The following is a 13,727-nucleotide window of genomic DNA, read 5'->3' as shown; positions in this document are numbered from 1 at the left end:
TACTAAAGCACTTTTATTCAGAATTGTTTTCTTAATTTTATAATTAATGTCGTCTTTTTTCTTTTGGCTTCTCCCATTAGGGGTCGTCACATCCGTCTCCATAACACCCCCGCCCCTACATCTGCCTCTTTCTCACCAACTACCTGCATGTCTTCCCTCACCACATACATAAACCTCCTTCTTGGTCTTCTCCTTGGTCCATCCTCATCATTCTTCTACCGATATACCCCATGTCCCTCCTCTGCACATGTCCAAACCATCACAATCGCGCCTCCTTCATTTTGTCTCCAAAACGTCCTACATGCACTGTCCCACTAATAAACTCATTTCTAATCCTGTCCATCATCGTCACTCCCAACAAAAAACCTCAACATCTTCAGCTCTGCTACCTCCAGCTCCACCTCCTGTCTTTTACTCAATGCCACTGTCTCTAATCCATACAACATCTCAGGTCTCACCACAGTCCTATAAACTTTCCCTTTCATTCTTGCAGATACTCTTCTATCACAAATCACTCCTGCCACTCTTCTCCACCCACTCCACCCTGCCTGCACTCTTTTCCTCACTTCTCTTACACCTCATTTTATAATTAATGTATTGCTTTAAAATAATGAGGTAGGTGTGGAACAAGGGCAGATAATTCAGTGGTAATATCAGGGCTCAGAAGGTTGTGGCTTAGAATCCCAGAGCTTTTAGTGACACTGGAGTTTATCATACACACCTACTTAGCTATGTATTTGGACCGATTTTTTGGAAATGTAAATTTCATAAAACTGTCTTTTAAAAAAAATGCTAAAATGGAAAAAGCAAGGCTGTTCCAAAAATAATATTTCCTGGTGAATTTGGAAAGTATAATATTTATGGCAACAAGCTGCAACATCTCCAAGCTGCACTTCACTAATAATCTTTGTATCAGAAAGTTAACCCAAAGAGCATGTTTTTTTTTTTTTTTTTTTTTTTAATAAATGATTTAATGTTGTAGTCATATAAAAATGTTATAAGAAAACAGAATAGGCACTATTCTGTTTAGCGAAACATAATTAAACATAATTGCTTACGTTTTACTATGCAATAGCATTTGCTTGATTTAGTCTTCAATAAGATTTTCGGATCTGCTTGTTCTTATAAATAATGTGACCAACTCTTTGCAGGGTTCTCACAGCTGTCAAAAAAAATTCCCCTGAAAGAATTTAATCTTAATTATTTCAGAATCATTAAGGATTTTAAGTTCTTGAAAAATATATGAAGATGTATAAATGAAAGGTAATTCAAATGTATAGCTTCTCACTGTGACTCAGTGGTCTGTTTGTTTTCAGTGAATAACCAGATGGCTCATTTCTGGCAAAAAACAAAACAAAAAAAAAAACGTTTATGCAACAATTTTGCCTGAAGTGGAATACAAAGTGAATTATGGGCCATTCCCTGAGACTAAACGTTCTCATTTTGTTTTGCTGTTTGTGGCTTTTGGAGAACTAAATGCATTGCATTGTCATGAATTTAGAGATATTTACAAGGCAGATTCTGAACCAAACAGATGGTCTTCGGTGAGTCATGGATCAGTTCCAGTCATGGCACTAGAGAGTGACACATAGTGATGTTTTGCATTAATGATGTTTGGTAAGGAATGTCACAGTTAAAGTCTTTCTCGAAGGGGTTTCTTGGTTCTATTTCACTATATCAGTAAATATGATGGTTACATCATAGGATTAGGCTACAGATTTGTGTAATAATTGAATCACAGGATTATATTCATGTAATAAATCTGCACTTTGATTAAAAGTGCGGCGATAAAAGTGTTTTCACACTGAAAAATATTTCTTGCTGTAAAAAGTTTAGAATCCTGTTTTCAGCCTTTAGTTCTTGGAAATGTTCCTGTTTTATTATGGGTGCTTCATTATTTAACCTCACAATCTCCCAGAACTTTATCTTGAAGCATATTATTCAGTATTATTTCACTATAAAACAGTACAGTTTGAAGAATATAATTGAAAGTTTTTCATTATAAATCCCACATTCAAATTCTTTAAACATTATCTAATTATCCACTATGATTACTGCAGCGTGTTAAATCTGACACTTTGTTGTTGAACTTGTAATTTTTTTTTTTTTTACTTTCATTTTTGGTCAAAATGTTTTCCTCTTTTAGCCATTGTAATGCAAGTTTTTTGATATATAAGCATCCATTGTGATGTAATGATGTAATGTAGAATTCAGGACTGGAATCATTTTTCAGCACTGCTTTCAAGTGGGAAAATCCCTGGAGCAGAAAGATCCAGGCAAAAAATTTACATTGATACTTCCAAATTTAAAAAATATAATACAAATATAAAATTCTGCTGTTTTAAATTTGCCTAATTGAGTAATTAAGCATTTAAGCATTTTTTGTGGGTAAAATTCAAAGCTCCTACAAGTAACATAAAGGTTGTTGGCACATGTGATACAGTCACTAAAATATTTGTTTTGCATTGTCCAATCTCGCCTCACAGATTAAATATCTTTGATGTATTCTTCTTAAAATGCTATGAATAATTGAAACACCACTAAATTTAATGAGGGAGTTTTTTGTAGGTAATTTGGGGGTAGATGTAAAAGTCAGACAGGGTGTGAGAACTAAGTAGAGAGAGCAGTGAGCAGTTACTGTTTTAGCAGTTATTAGCCTCTTGATATTACCCAGGAGCTTAGCGGGAGCAGCTGAGGCTGAAGTTTACAAGTGCAGTTAATGTGCTCGCACTGTAGTTAATGCAGTGTAAACGAGAGAGACTTTTGAAAACATCACACTAAATGCATGCAAATGTAAACATTGCTGTAGTTAATGCACAGCGAATGGCGGCTGTAATAATGAGAGCGTGAGAGTGCAGTGGGTGATAACTATTTAGGATTTTTTGGGTTCACTTAAGGAATGCCAGAAAACAGTTTTTCTCCTCTTTTAACTGTACTGATATTGTTTGTTTTTTGGAGTTCAAAGCCGGGCCTGCCTCATCAAAGCCATTTGTTTAAAAGTTTGAAAAGGAAATGAGCTCTTATTCCCTGCTGCTCACATCTCCAGTGTTTGAGAGAGGAAGTCTGTGTGTGTGTGTGTGTGTGTGTGTGTGTGTGTGTGTGTGTGTGTGTGTGTGTGCGCGCATGTGCGCATGTGCGCGCACACACACATATATATATATATAAAAAGAAATGCAACATAAAAGCTTGAAAAGAAAAATGTGTTGACAGCTGGAGTTCTGATCTCTCACAGAGGATGACCAAATAGTCTGTTTCATAGAAATACAATTATTTTTTTACTGAAATAAGAGGTCACAAGGCTGCTGTGTTCTGTTTGCTCATTTATAATTCTTGAGGTTTAAAAAGAGGAACCGTGTTATAGCTGTATAATTGTTAGTGCAGGTGTTTGTGTGTGCATACAAACGCTTTGGCTTTAATAGTGCTTATGTCTTTTACAGGGCAACCTTCAGATCCACCAGGTGCACGTTGGGCAGGATGGACAGGTAATATACTCCTCTCTCCACCACATACTTCTCTCTTTCTTTTTTTCTGTGTCTCTTTTCATTTTCTCTGGATTACTTTCTTTTTTCTGTTGCTCCTCCATGATGTCTCCTCTCTGTCTGTCTGTCACTCTTTCTCTGTTTCTCATTTGCGCATGTTTTCTCACTATGGTTTTGATAATGTATGTTTAATTTTAGTTTCAGGATCTTAGGCATGGCTCTCTCTCTCTCTCTCTCTCTCTCTCTCTCTCTCTCTCTGACAGATCATTACAGAATAGAGAATAATTGTTAATAGTAGAAATAGTATTTATCACAATCATTTTTGCTTTTTGTGTCTCAATCTGTTGCTCAATTTGTTGTCTATCTGTCTATCTCTCTTTCTTTGTTTTTGCTCTTTTACTTTCTCTCATACTCTCTCTCCTGATGTGAAACAGCGGTCATCCTTTAGCTTAGCTCCATGTTCGCTTACATCAAAGAGGCCACAAATCAAAGGAGACCCATACTGGATTCACACATATGCACCATTACGTCGCACGATGTGTATGCACGATGACAGTTTTAATAGTGTGTGTAAGAGGAAAACAGCATCTTGTATAAAACTGCACCAATTATTTTAAAATTACATTTTGCTCCCCATAAGCCTGCTTTTTAAGATTAAATTAGTATTCTAGAAATGATTGCAAAGTTGCGATTCACTTATATTATTTAATTAGCTGCAGATCTACCTCAGTCAATCACACACAAATAGGGTATTAATTTCCACTCCAAGAAATATTACACATTTTTACATTTTCATTTACCTAATTGATATTGCTAATTAGGTAAAAGCTATTTCATTTGTAATTGTACACAGTGTGTGTCAGTATATGTGTTCTTACACGTACACTTCTGTGGATAAGTGTTTAGAAAGCGCTCTAAATTAAATAAATTTTTTTTGCCTCTGTTCTCTACTAGATTTGAAATGAACCGAGCATTATAAGGTTAATGCGTAGATTGTCACCTTTAATTTGAATGTAGGTACACCAATATGAGAAGATCCATGTCGGAGTTACAACACATTCCATAAGCAATACCCACATTTTATTGGATCAAATATAACCAAACAGTTAATTGGCAGCTGAGTTGTTTTTGGCCGGCAGTGAGACGTTTTTATCATTGCTTGATGCACAAGTGTGGCATTGGCATCTTGAGTTTGTTACTGTTATGTTTCAACATTAGCACAACGAAGTTTCGATTCTAGTTAAGTAGGTCATCCTGAGGAAGACAAATCCAAACAAATCAATTCGAGACCTAGACAAAGGATTAGACATGCCAAAGCAAACTGTTTGCTACACCAACCACAAAAACTTGTTAAGATGTGAAAATGTGCTGGTGAGTTTGTTGAAATGGAACACTGTGTGAGTGAGTGGATCAGAAACACTTCGGATCATCATGAAAAACTGTTGAAGCAACAAGAAGCACTCTCCATGTTTTGAGCAGAGATATGTCAACAACTTGTACAAAGAGATGTTTCAGCAGCATGGCATCAGTGGATGTATATTCTTGAAAGATTGAAATACCATTTGGGTTGTTTGGTAATCCCATTGGCAAAATGCTGAGTTTTTGTACTTCTCTGAAAACAATGTTTCTCAGTTAGAAAGGGTTCTAAGGAGATCTCTTAAAGAACCCAATTTCCTTTATTTACCGTATTTTTCGGACTGTAAGCCGGTACTTTTTTCCTACGTTTTAAACCCCACGGCTTAAACAATGAAGCGCCTAATTTATGGATTTTTCCTGGGTTTTTCCGGGTTTCACAAACTGCAAGCCAAAAAACTGAGCGACATAACATTAGACCAATGAAATTTCCAAACGGAAACGAAAAAACACACCTCACCTGTGTTCTGAGCTGCATGGCATCGGGAGAAAAACTTAACCGATTGATTTTTAAACGTACGACGATGCCAAAAGAAAAACTTCCGAGAGAAATAGTTGTGAAAGGAAGGAGGAAGACAGTGAACAATGACTTTCTTGGTAGACTACTGTTTAGATACAAGCTGTTGTAACGCGTTCAGTCTGGGTGAAGGGAGAGCTTCAGTCAGAGATAGCTTCTCCAGTTGCAACCGAAATCATATAAGCACAGACAGGTTTACAAAACTCCTGCTTTTTTATCTTTCTTGGGAACAGAGTTACGGGTTAGTTAAAGAAACTTAGAAATGAGCATCAGAAAATAATAAGGACTTATTCCCCGGTCTTGCACACATGCAGTAATACCGGAAAATGTGGCGGCAGGCTATTCCCAAAATGCCGCTCTGCTCTTAAAGGAGCCACACCATATTTCACCCGTTACACCGTGTAACAGACACTTTCGTTAAACAGTCTTTCGTTAAAGCCTGTGTAAAGTTCATTAGTTTCAGTGTAGGCTTATAGACAGGTGCGGCTTATTTATGTATAAAAATAAAAATAAAAATCTTTGTCAAATTCAGTGGGTGCGGCTTATATATGGGTGCGCTTAATAGTCCGGAAATTACGGTATTTATCTTTTTCTCCTCTGTTGGGTAATTTGTCAGTTTCCATTTGCAAGCTTCCTCAACATACAACATTTCCAACCAGGGAAACTAAATGATAACATACTTCCTTTGAGTCACCTAAGCCAGCCAACCATCTCTTTTAGATCAGTTGCTCGTTCTGTGTCACAAGGTGTCGTACAACAGGGTGCCCTCTTTCATATGCAAGTACTCACAAATGGCTACTAAAGCAATGATTCACAGGGACAGAGAATTTTCTATCAATCCTTCTTAAAGAGCATGGCTAACTTTGGCTGTGAGACTGTCAGGATTTAACCTTGACCATGAAAGGGTGATTAAATTAGATGCGACTCAGGAGCTTAAAATGTAATTAAAATGCAAATCACATTTTGCTTAAAATGCACTTTTCCGGGTTTTTTTTTTAAACAATTCTTTTTTTTTTAATTTATTATTATTTTTTTTAGTAATAATAAGTAGGTAAATTGTGTGTGTGTGTGCATGTGTGTGCATGTGTGTGCATGTGTGTGCATGTGTGCGCATGTGTGCGCATGTGTGCGCATGTGTGCGCATGTGTGTGTGTGCATGGTGCGTGGTGGAGTTTAATATTCTTGTAGGGTTAGAATGAGCATACATTTCCCTCAATGTTGAGAAGTGTGAAAGCACAAAATGTGTCAGTATGACTGCGTTGTAGACCTGGCAGAGTATCAACAGGGAAGATGTCCAGTTTTCTGGTGATGTCTATTACAGTCATCAGTTAGAAGGGATTTTCAAAAAAGTACTATACATGACAGTTTTATGTAAGATTATGCTACTTTTGGTCTCCTGGCAAAGAATGGATGATGTATAAAAATGGCTGCGTTTCCTCCATGGTTTATTCAGTATACATGTAAATCTTTTTAATTAGATCTGATGTTCTGCACTTTTACCTCATCGCGATTTTTTCATGACAAATGTGCAGAAGCACAGAGCTAAAACAACAAAAACCATGCCACTACTAAATTACTTACAGACTGCTTTGTTAAATGATGCGATGTGATGTCCAGGCCAGTGCAAACATACAGTGACTTATTCCCGTAACCCTGTGTTCCAGATCTGGCTCTATAGAAACGCAGCCACACAAACAGCAGAGCCGTTTCTTCCTTTTTCTTAGCGTGATTCCCATGGCGGGAAACAAAAATAGCTGTGAAAAATGTCAGCATTGTTCTGGTGGTAGCATCCATGCTACCTTATTGATGTTAGAGCTCTAAAGTAGGGCCAGGCAGGAGACAGGAGAGCACAGAGCAGCTTGTGTCTTCTGCCTTCTGTGTGTATATCTTGGAGGGAGAGAGAGTTTGGTTATTAGGCCTGAGAGCCATTGTGGTTTATTTCACTGGAACTATTCCACATCTCACTCCACATCAGGTCTCTCCATCCTGTCCAAGGGATTTTTCCATGCATCTTCTCCTTCCTCATTTTTCTTTTCATCTCCAAATGCTATTGTTAGATCCTCTGTCTTCTTCTGTCTTGGTCTTTCTCCCAACCAGTGGCCTCTGTTATATTCTCAGCGACTTTCAGCCTCACAGGACCTTGTCTAGCAGTGTGAATACTTTATGATGTTTCACTCTTATTTGATTTTCCTAGGGTTTGAAGTTTATGGTGAACTGGACAACCTATTAGTCATAAATAGTTGAGTGGAAATGTTTTGGCCAATGCTAAAAATGCAAATACTTTTGGAAATTAGCAAATGCTAAATTTATGATTGAAATGCAGTTCAGTTTCTGGTCACTAACTGTGTTGATGTGTTTATTGGTTGTTCTTGGTCAAAGTTATGGCAGTCAAGTCTGGACCAAATGTCACCAGTAATACATGAGTTGAAGGTCAAATAGAGCTGACATTTGAAAGGTAGCAGGTTTTTTAGCCGAGTCAAGTGAGTCAAGGGGGGGTGGGGGGTGATCTCGTACAGAGTTCTTAAGACTTCTAGCTACAGTCTCTGCTATACCTACACTAGAAAAACATATTAGCAAAGTGGACATTTGTCGAATATAATGTAATGTATCTAGTATTTTCTATCAATAGATTGCAATAACGCTAATATAAGTTTATTGAAAAATTTTCTCTCCATTTATACGCACTTCAAGATTGAAATTGTCTTTTTTTTATTGGCTGATCATTTGTCTTTTTTTTTCTAAAAACAGGCAAAATGATAGGAATTCTGAAATTTGAATTAGATTCTGGAATAGACTAAGAAGGCTGCAAGTTTGTGATCAGTAATAATGTCCAGAAATAAGTGTTATCTTATATATAGTTAGTTCTAAACCTATATTCAGAAATTGTAGATACATTTGATTATATTCAATGTGTTTTGAATTGAATGGGGGCAAACTGAAGAATGTTGCTAGATAGAAGTATTTTCTTTTTACTTTAAAAACATAGCTAAAATAAACTAAACAATCAGATCAACCATGCATTATGGGATTTGTATATTTAAAGTAGCGGAACACACTGTAATTTGTATATTGCTTCTAATTCTTCCTTCCTGGCTGCTCCTTTAAGTTTTACTGAGGAGCTTGTCTTCAATGAAGAGATTTACAGCCTGCCAGCAGCGGCGCTGAGCATCACTCGTCTGTACAACGTCTGTGAGCAGAACAAAACAGCCGCTTTTCTTTTCAAATTTTTCTGAGAGAAAGAGTGAGAGTGAGAGCTTTATTTTTTTTTGGCTCTTTTATCTGATGGTTTTGCTCTCTGTGCTTTGATCCTGCTGACGCCAAGCCACAGTCCACATCCAGATGTAAAGATAAGAGCAAAAGACTGATGATGCGGCAGAGTGGAGTAGGTGGCAAAGGAAAAACTCTGGTGTTGCTTAACACAGAGAACTCACTTCCCTCAACACATATCTTAAAGATGTACACGATTAAGTGTATTGAATCATCATTCAATTGTACCTTTTGACCTCCATCAGACAGTATAATGCAGCTGATGCTAAGACAGAACAAGAGCAGCCAAAGCTCTAGACATTTCAATGCTCCTAAAGCTGCTCTTACATCCTTATCCAGTTGTTCTAGTCAAGTTGTCTTTCCCCTCATTGTGAGAGCTTTTGTGGTGCAAACAGGAATATTCAACTTAAACACAGGTCCTCATTTTGTTGTGCCCCTGCTGGGGTCACATTCTGGGGAATGTGTTGACACTTATGTCTCTCCTGAGAGAAGAAGTAAAGGAGGACTGGGTGAAAGAACAAGGGAGGAAGGGTTGAGTAACAACACCTCCCAGACGAGCCAGGTGCACTGTTGGAAAGGTTTAGTGTTTCCCAAGCCAGGAATCCTTTGAGGGTTTCTTCTCCCACACTGGACGCACAAGACACCGAGTTTAAACCAAGGTTTTGTCTGTGTTTGGGGTGTCGGAAGACTGCAAGTTGAACAAATTCATATATAGTTTCCGGTAACCTGGTTACAGGGCCAGTGCAGTGTCTCAGAGGAACTGGATGTGTTTAAGATTATAAGCCACAATTGGCCTTGAGGGTGTGTTTCTCGTTCACATATGTTTTGTTTTGTTTGGGTCTGTTGTGGTGTTTTTTTCCCATAGCATTTTGATGAGCCAGCATTTATCCTGAGTCCATATTGAATTGGTTATACAGCATCTTAAAAAGTTGTGTGTGTTTATTTAGTCCATGTCCAGCTTCAGTGATGTCACTGCTCTTTTTGACTGTTAAGCATGTGTATGAATGCAGATTATGTGTTTGTGTATGTGTGTGAGCTGGTGATTCAGGTTTCCTCCATGTTAACATTTAAACCAGATGTTTAAAATCTTACTAGGCTAAGTACCTGCTTAAGAATTTAAATTATTTTGGATTTAACCCTGGATCCAGTTGCTGCCATAACTGAACCTCTGGAGTGCTACCTTCTAGACCCTCAATTAATTTACCTGTCTTCCCAGTGGTTTCTCATGAGGGGAAAAAAAGTTGGTGCAAGGATTTTTTCTCGACTCAAGAGAAATTAAACTGGCAACAGCCGAGCTCATGTTACGCCCTCAAGTGTGTGTGATGTTGAGCTCCTAATGGAGCGCTTCGTATTTCAAAGCAGCATTGGATCAAGGTCTGCTGTGGTATTATAAAACCGAGGACGCTGACGGGATCAGAAGGCTTAACCCAGACGCACTCAAGAGAGCACATAAATATGATATGGCTTTAGGGGTAGTGTGTACTAACTTGTTAAAGAGAGTGACTCGAGCATATCTTGTGTGCATGCATGCATATTGGTTCATGAACAGTTCTAATACAAGTTTGCAATTGAGCTTGTGCTTGCTTGGCGGAGTCAGGGAGCTGAAGGAACCTGATGCCCTTGCTGGAGTGCAGTGCTCTGGGCAGGAGATTGGAGCCTGGCTCCTAACGCTTATGGGTAAAGGACTCCAGATGTCTCTGGTAGAGTTCTGTGTGTGCCTGTTCCAGAGAGCTAAGCAGCCAGCTGGCCCCGAAGATACACACTTGTGGGTGCCAAAAAAAGAGACACAAACATACTCTATCTTTCTCTCACTGCTTCATTAATGACAACACGGTCTGGCTGTATCTGCCTGTTGACATGAGTGGAGAAAAGGATGATGGAGGCAGTGCTTGTCAAGCATCTTTTTTTTTGTTTCCTGCCCATTTGGAGAAAAACGATAGGGCTTGAGGAGTGAGAGGCTATGAAATCATCCACATCCAAAAGTAACCAAGGTGCTTATTATTTATGCATGTCGCCATGCATGTTCTTCATAAGAAACAAGAAGAAAAAAAAATCTGTTCTAGTCAAAAGTGCACAAATGACTTGAATCTAGTCCTAGGTATAAATATTTCCATCTGTGCAATGGCGGTTACAGAGCTTTTGTGTTAATTTAACAAAATATTTAAAAATCTTTCCTAATTAAATGCGTATCTAATACAAGAGGATTAAAGCTAAAGCAAAACGGTAAAATATGTTTTTAAAAGTTTTAAACACAAGTGAGCTGTTTTGGTCATAAGAACAGGCTTGGCTTCACATCACATCGTAGCTGTGTGTTGGTAAATTTGTAGTAAATTATACTCATTACTTTTGTCAGCTGGATCCCTGCCTGCACCTGATTGGCTGACATTAATTGATGTTGATTTTATTTGAACACATGCTTGGGTGTGTTTGATATCTTGGCCTTGGCTCTATCAGGGTGTTGGATTTCCAACTAAAATGTGTCCTTAAGGACTCTGCAGATTGACTTGCAAGAGTTGATATCATTTCTGAAAAGCACAGAGGCATTGTATTCTCAAACAGATTGAAGCTGAACTTGACTCCTAATGTTTAAATACATACTTGAATCCTATCCTACAACAAAGTTAGTTCCAGGAGGTAGATTAGCAGTAAGGCTGCGTGTGAAAGGTAAGTCAGTAAGCTACTGGAAGGGTTTTTCTTGAGGATTTCAGATTGGAATAGAAGGTCAGTTGGTTCTGTTATCATTTTCTGAAGGTTCATTACAATACTGGCTGGTGTAATGATAGAGAAGTGTGGATTTTACATGTTCAAATCTAATTTGTTGGTTTTGGAGGTGAAAGAGAGGTTATAATGTCCACACTGGCCAATCCAAAAGAATCATAGTTAATCGCAAACCTTTGTACAATGCCAATGAAACCTAACTCAATAAGCAATAGCAACATGAAAATGTTGGCATGAAATCTGTAGCTTTTTAATAGAAAGGTTGCAGCCAGTAAACAGTAAAATCAACACTGAATTCAGTATACCCAAAATTACAACAAAATAGACCCAAAACAATGATTGCTTTCTGAAACGTTTCAAAACTTTAATAAGAACTTCATTACAATATGGTCTTTTATGTGCATTGTCTGTTTTCAGTGAACTTTGTATCAACTTTCTTGATGTTTTGTGTCATAAACAGCCCCGCCCCTGCACTTTGTTGTCCTTTGTTTGCCCTTTTGACATAGAAAAGTGAAGAAGGAACTGCAACAAAGCACATGGTGTTGCTTGTTTAACTATGTGTCCAACTTTCTCCACATCTGATTGATCTGTAACATTTTTGTGTGGATGTGTAAATAGAGGAGAATGAGGGCACGGTGAAATACAGCTGCAGAAATCATTCAGAGAGACGCCAGTTCTTTCCCCTTCTGTTACCGGAATGATGTAAATATCAGTTTCCGTAAAAATCGCATTTTGATCCAGCATGTATGTGTTTAAAGGGGGCACCAAAGGTTCAGCTGAGAATATGGTAGAAAACCTCACTGTTTTATAAAAGATCAATACGTCCTAAACAGTCGTTTTAAACTATATTTAATTTTACCTTTGGAGAAAACCTTGGATTTAATCCTGCCAGTTTCAGAGGTCCTGTTACACTTACTGGTGGCCCAGTCATATTTCAGACAAGCAGCTAACTTAAGATGTTCTCACTTCACCTCTGTTTGCCCTCTGCTGCAAAGCATGCTTTCAGCTGGATCTTATCAGCTGGGGAACAGATTCTGTCAAGCTGATTAAAGGCTTTACAGGGTTATGTGGTTTGTGTGGTGACCTATTCGTCTTTTTTTTTTTTTTTTTTTTGCTTTTATTTATTTACTTATTGCTTTGTTTCTTTATTTCATGTTTGCTTTTCTGTATTTATTCATTCTCTTTTTATCTTTGTACCTCATCTTCTTGTCTTCTGACTATTCATTCCTCCCTTCACATCTGTTCTGGCTCTGGTCTGCATGCTGCAGATGTTGTTGACTTTTGATGACTGTAGCTACAAATGACTGTAGTTGGTTTTTTTTTTCTCTGTGTGAGTGTGTTGCAGTAGACTGCTTTGGAAATGATGCTAGTAACATGGGCTATACCTCTGAAACTCCTGGCCAGAAGGGCTGGTCATGGTGCAGATGGCACTCTCATTATGATGTATTATGGTCCCTCTGTGCTTCAGTGGCATGTTCTGCTTTTTCATTATTTTTCATATGAGGCACGTTGTAGACTTTGTAGTAAAGTAAAAATGGCAAAATGCGTTTTTGGTTTTATCCTGTATTAGAATTGATAAAGTACAGTAACCACCCTGATGTTACTGTCTTAATGCAGTAAAGTGCCTGGATGTTGCAGCTATAATTGAGTCACAAGTTCAGCTAGTAAAGTTTGTTAGTTCATGCAGCATTCAAGTTCACAACTCCTTCTGTTTTGGGGTGTGTCACATGCCTTTTATTTATCTTTCATAATTGAGTTTAGTGAGATTCATATGTAGTGAAGATACTGGAACACAGATAAAGGGGCTTTGGAAGCGGACTTGTTTGTACAGTTGGATATTGTGTTACAGACCAAGGTCCTTGCTGAATGTTTTTCACATTAAGCTGTTGTTGTTTTGTTCTGTCATCTTTGCTCCAGTTGCTGAATGTGTTTGGTGTCCTGTGTTACTGCTGAAGGCATTACTGCATAACTAAAAGATTTATTTAAATCCTTTTTCATCTCTTGTTTGTTTTTCGGCCTAGCAACCAGTGCGCACCGAGTGAAGATTTTGGTTCACTGGGTTCACTACACTGCGTTCATCTTGTGCACACTGGATAGACTGAATAGATTTAGCAGATTTGATTATCTAACTTGTAGAAGTCCATCCTAGCTCTTTCATAATCCACCATTTTAGACCCGTCCTTGGTACAGCCTTTTTCCTCAGGTTGATGTGTGTTTCTGCATAAATGATCATGTAAAAAAATGTTGTTTTTGTCATAAACATGATTCCAAGGATATACACCACCTGGCATGTTTTTGTTTTTCAGTTTTATTTCAGGTTATGTGGAAATCCT

General features: G+C 38.0%; 1 protein-coding gene across 4 annotated transcripts in view; it reads left to right on the top strand.

Annotated features, from left to right (window-relative positions):
• Nucleotides 1-13,727, top strand: part of LOC124392548 (BTG3 associated nuclear protein) — a 50,541-nt gene that overhangs the window by 16,677 nt on the left and 20,137 nt on the right. For all 4 annotated transcript variants that reach the window (XM_046859688.1, XM_046859686.1, XM_046859687.1 and 1 more), the window contains exon 11: nt 3,438-3,482. In XM_046859688.1, coding sequence (XP_046715644.1) covers nt 3,438-3,482 — 45 coding nt within the window. The remainder of the gene's footprint in view (nt 1-3,437; nt 3,483-13,727) is intronic.

Source organism: Silurus meridionalis, chromosome 10 (genome assembly GCF_014805685.1).
Source record: "Silurus meridionalis isolate SWU-2019-XX chromosome 10, ASM1480568v1, whole genome shotgun sequence".
In the NCBI taxonomy this organism is placed as follows: domain Eukaryota; kingdom Metazoa; phylum Chordata; class Actinopteri; order Siluriformes; family Siluridae; genus Silurus; species Silurus meridionalis.
This window is presented reverse-complemented; position numbering and strand designations above follow the sequence as displayed.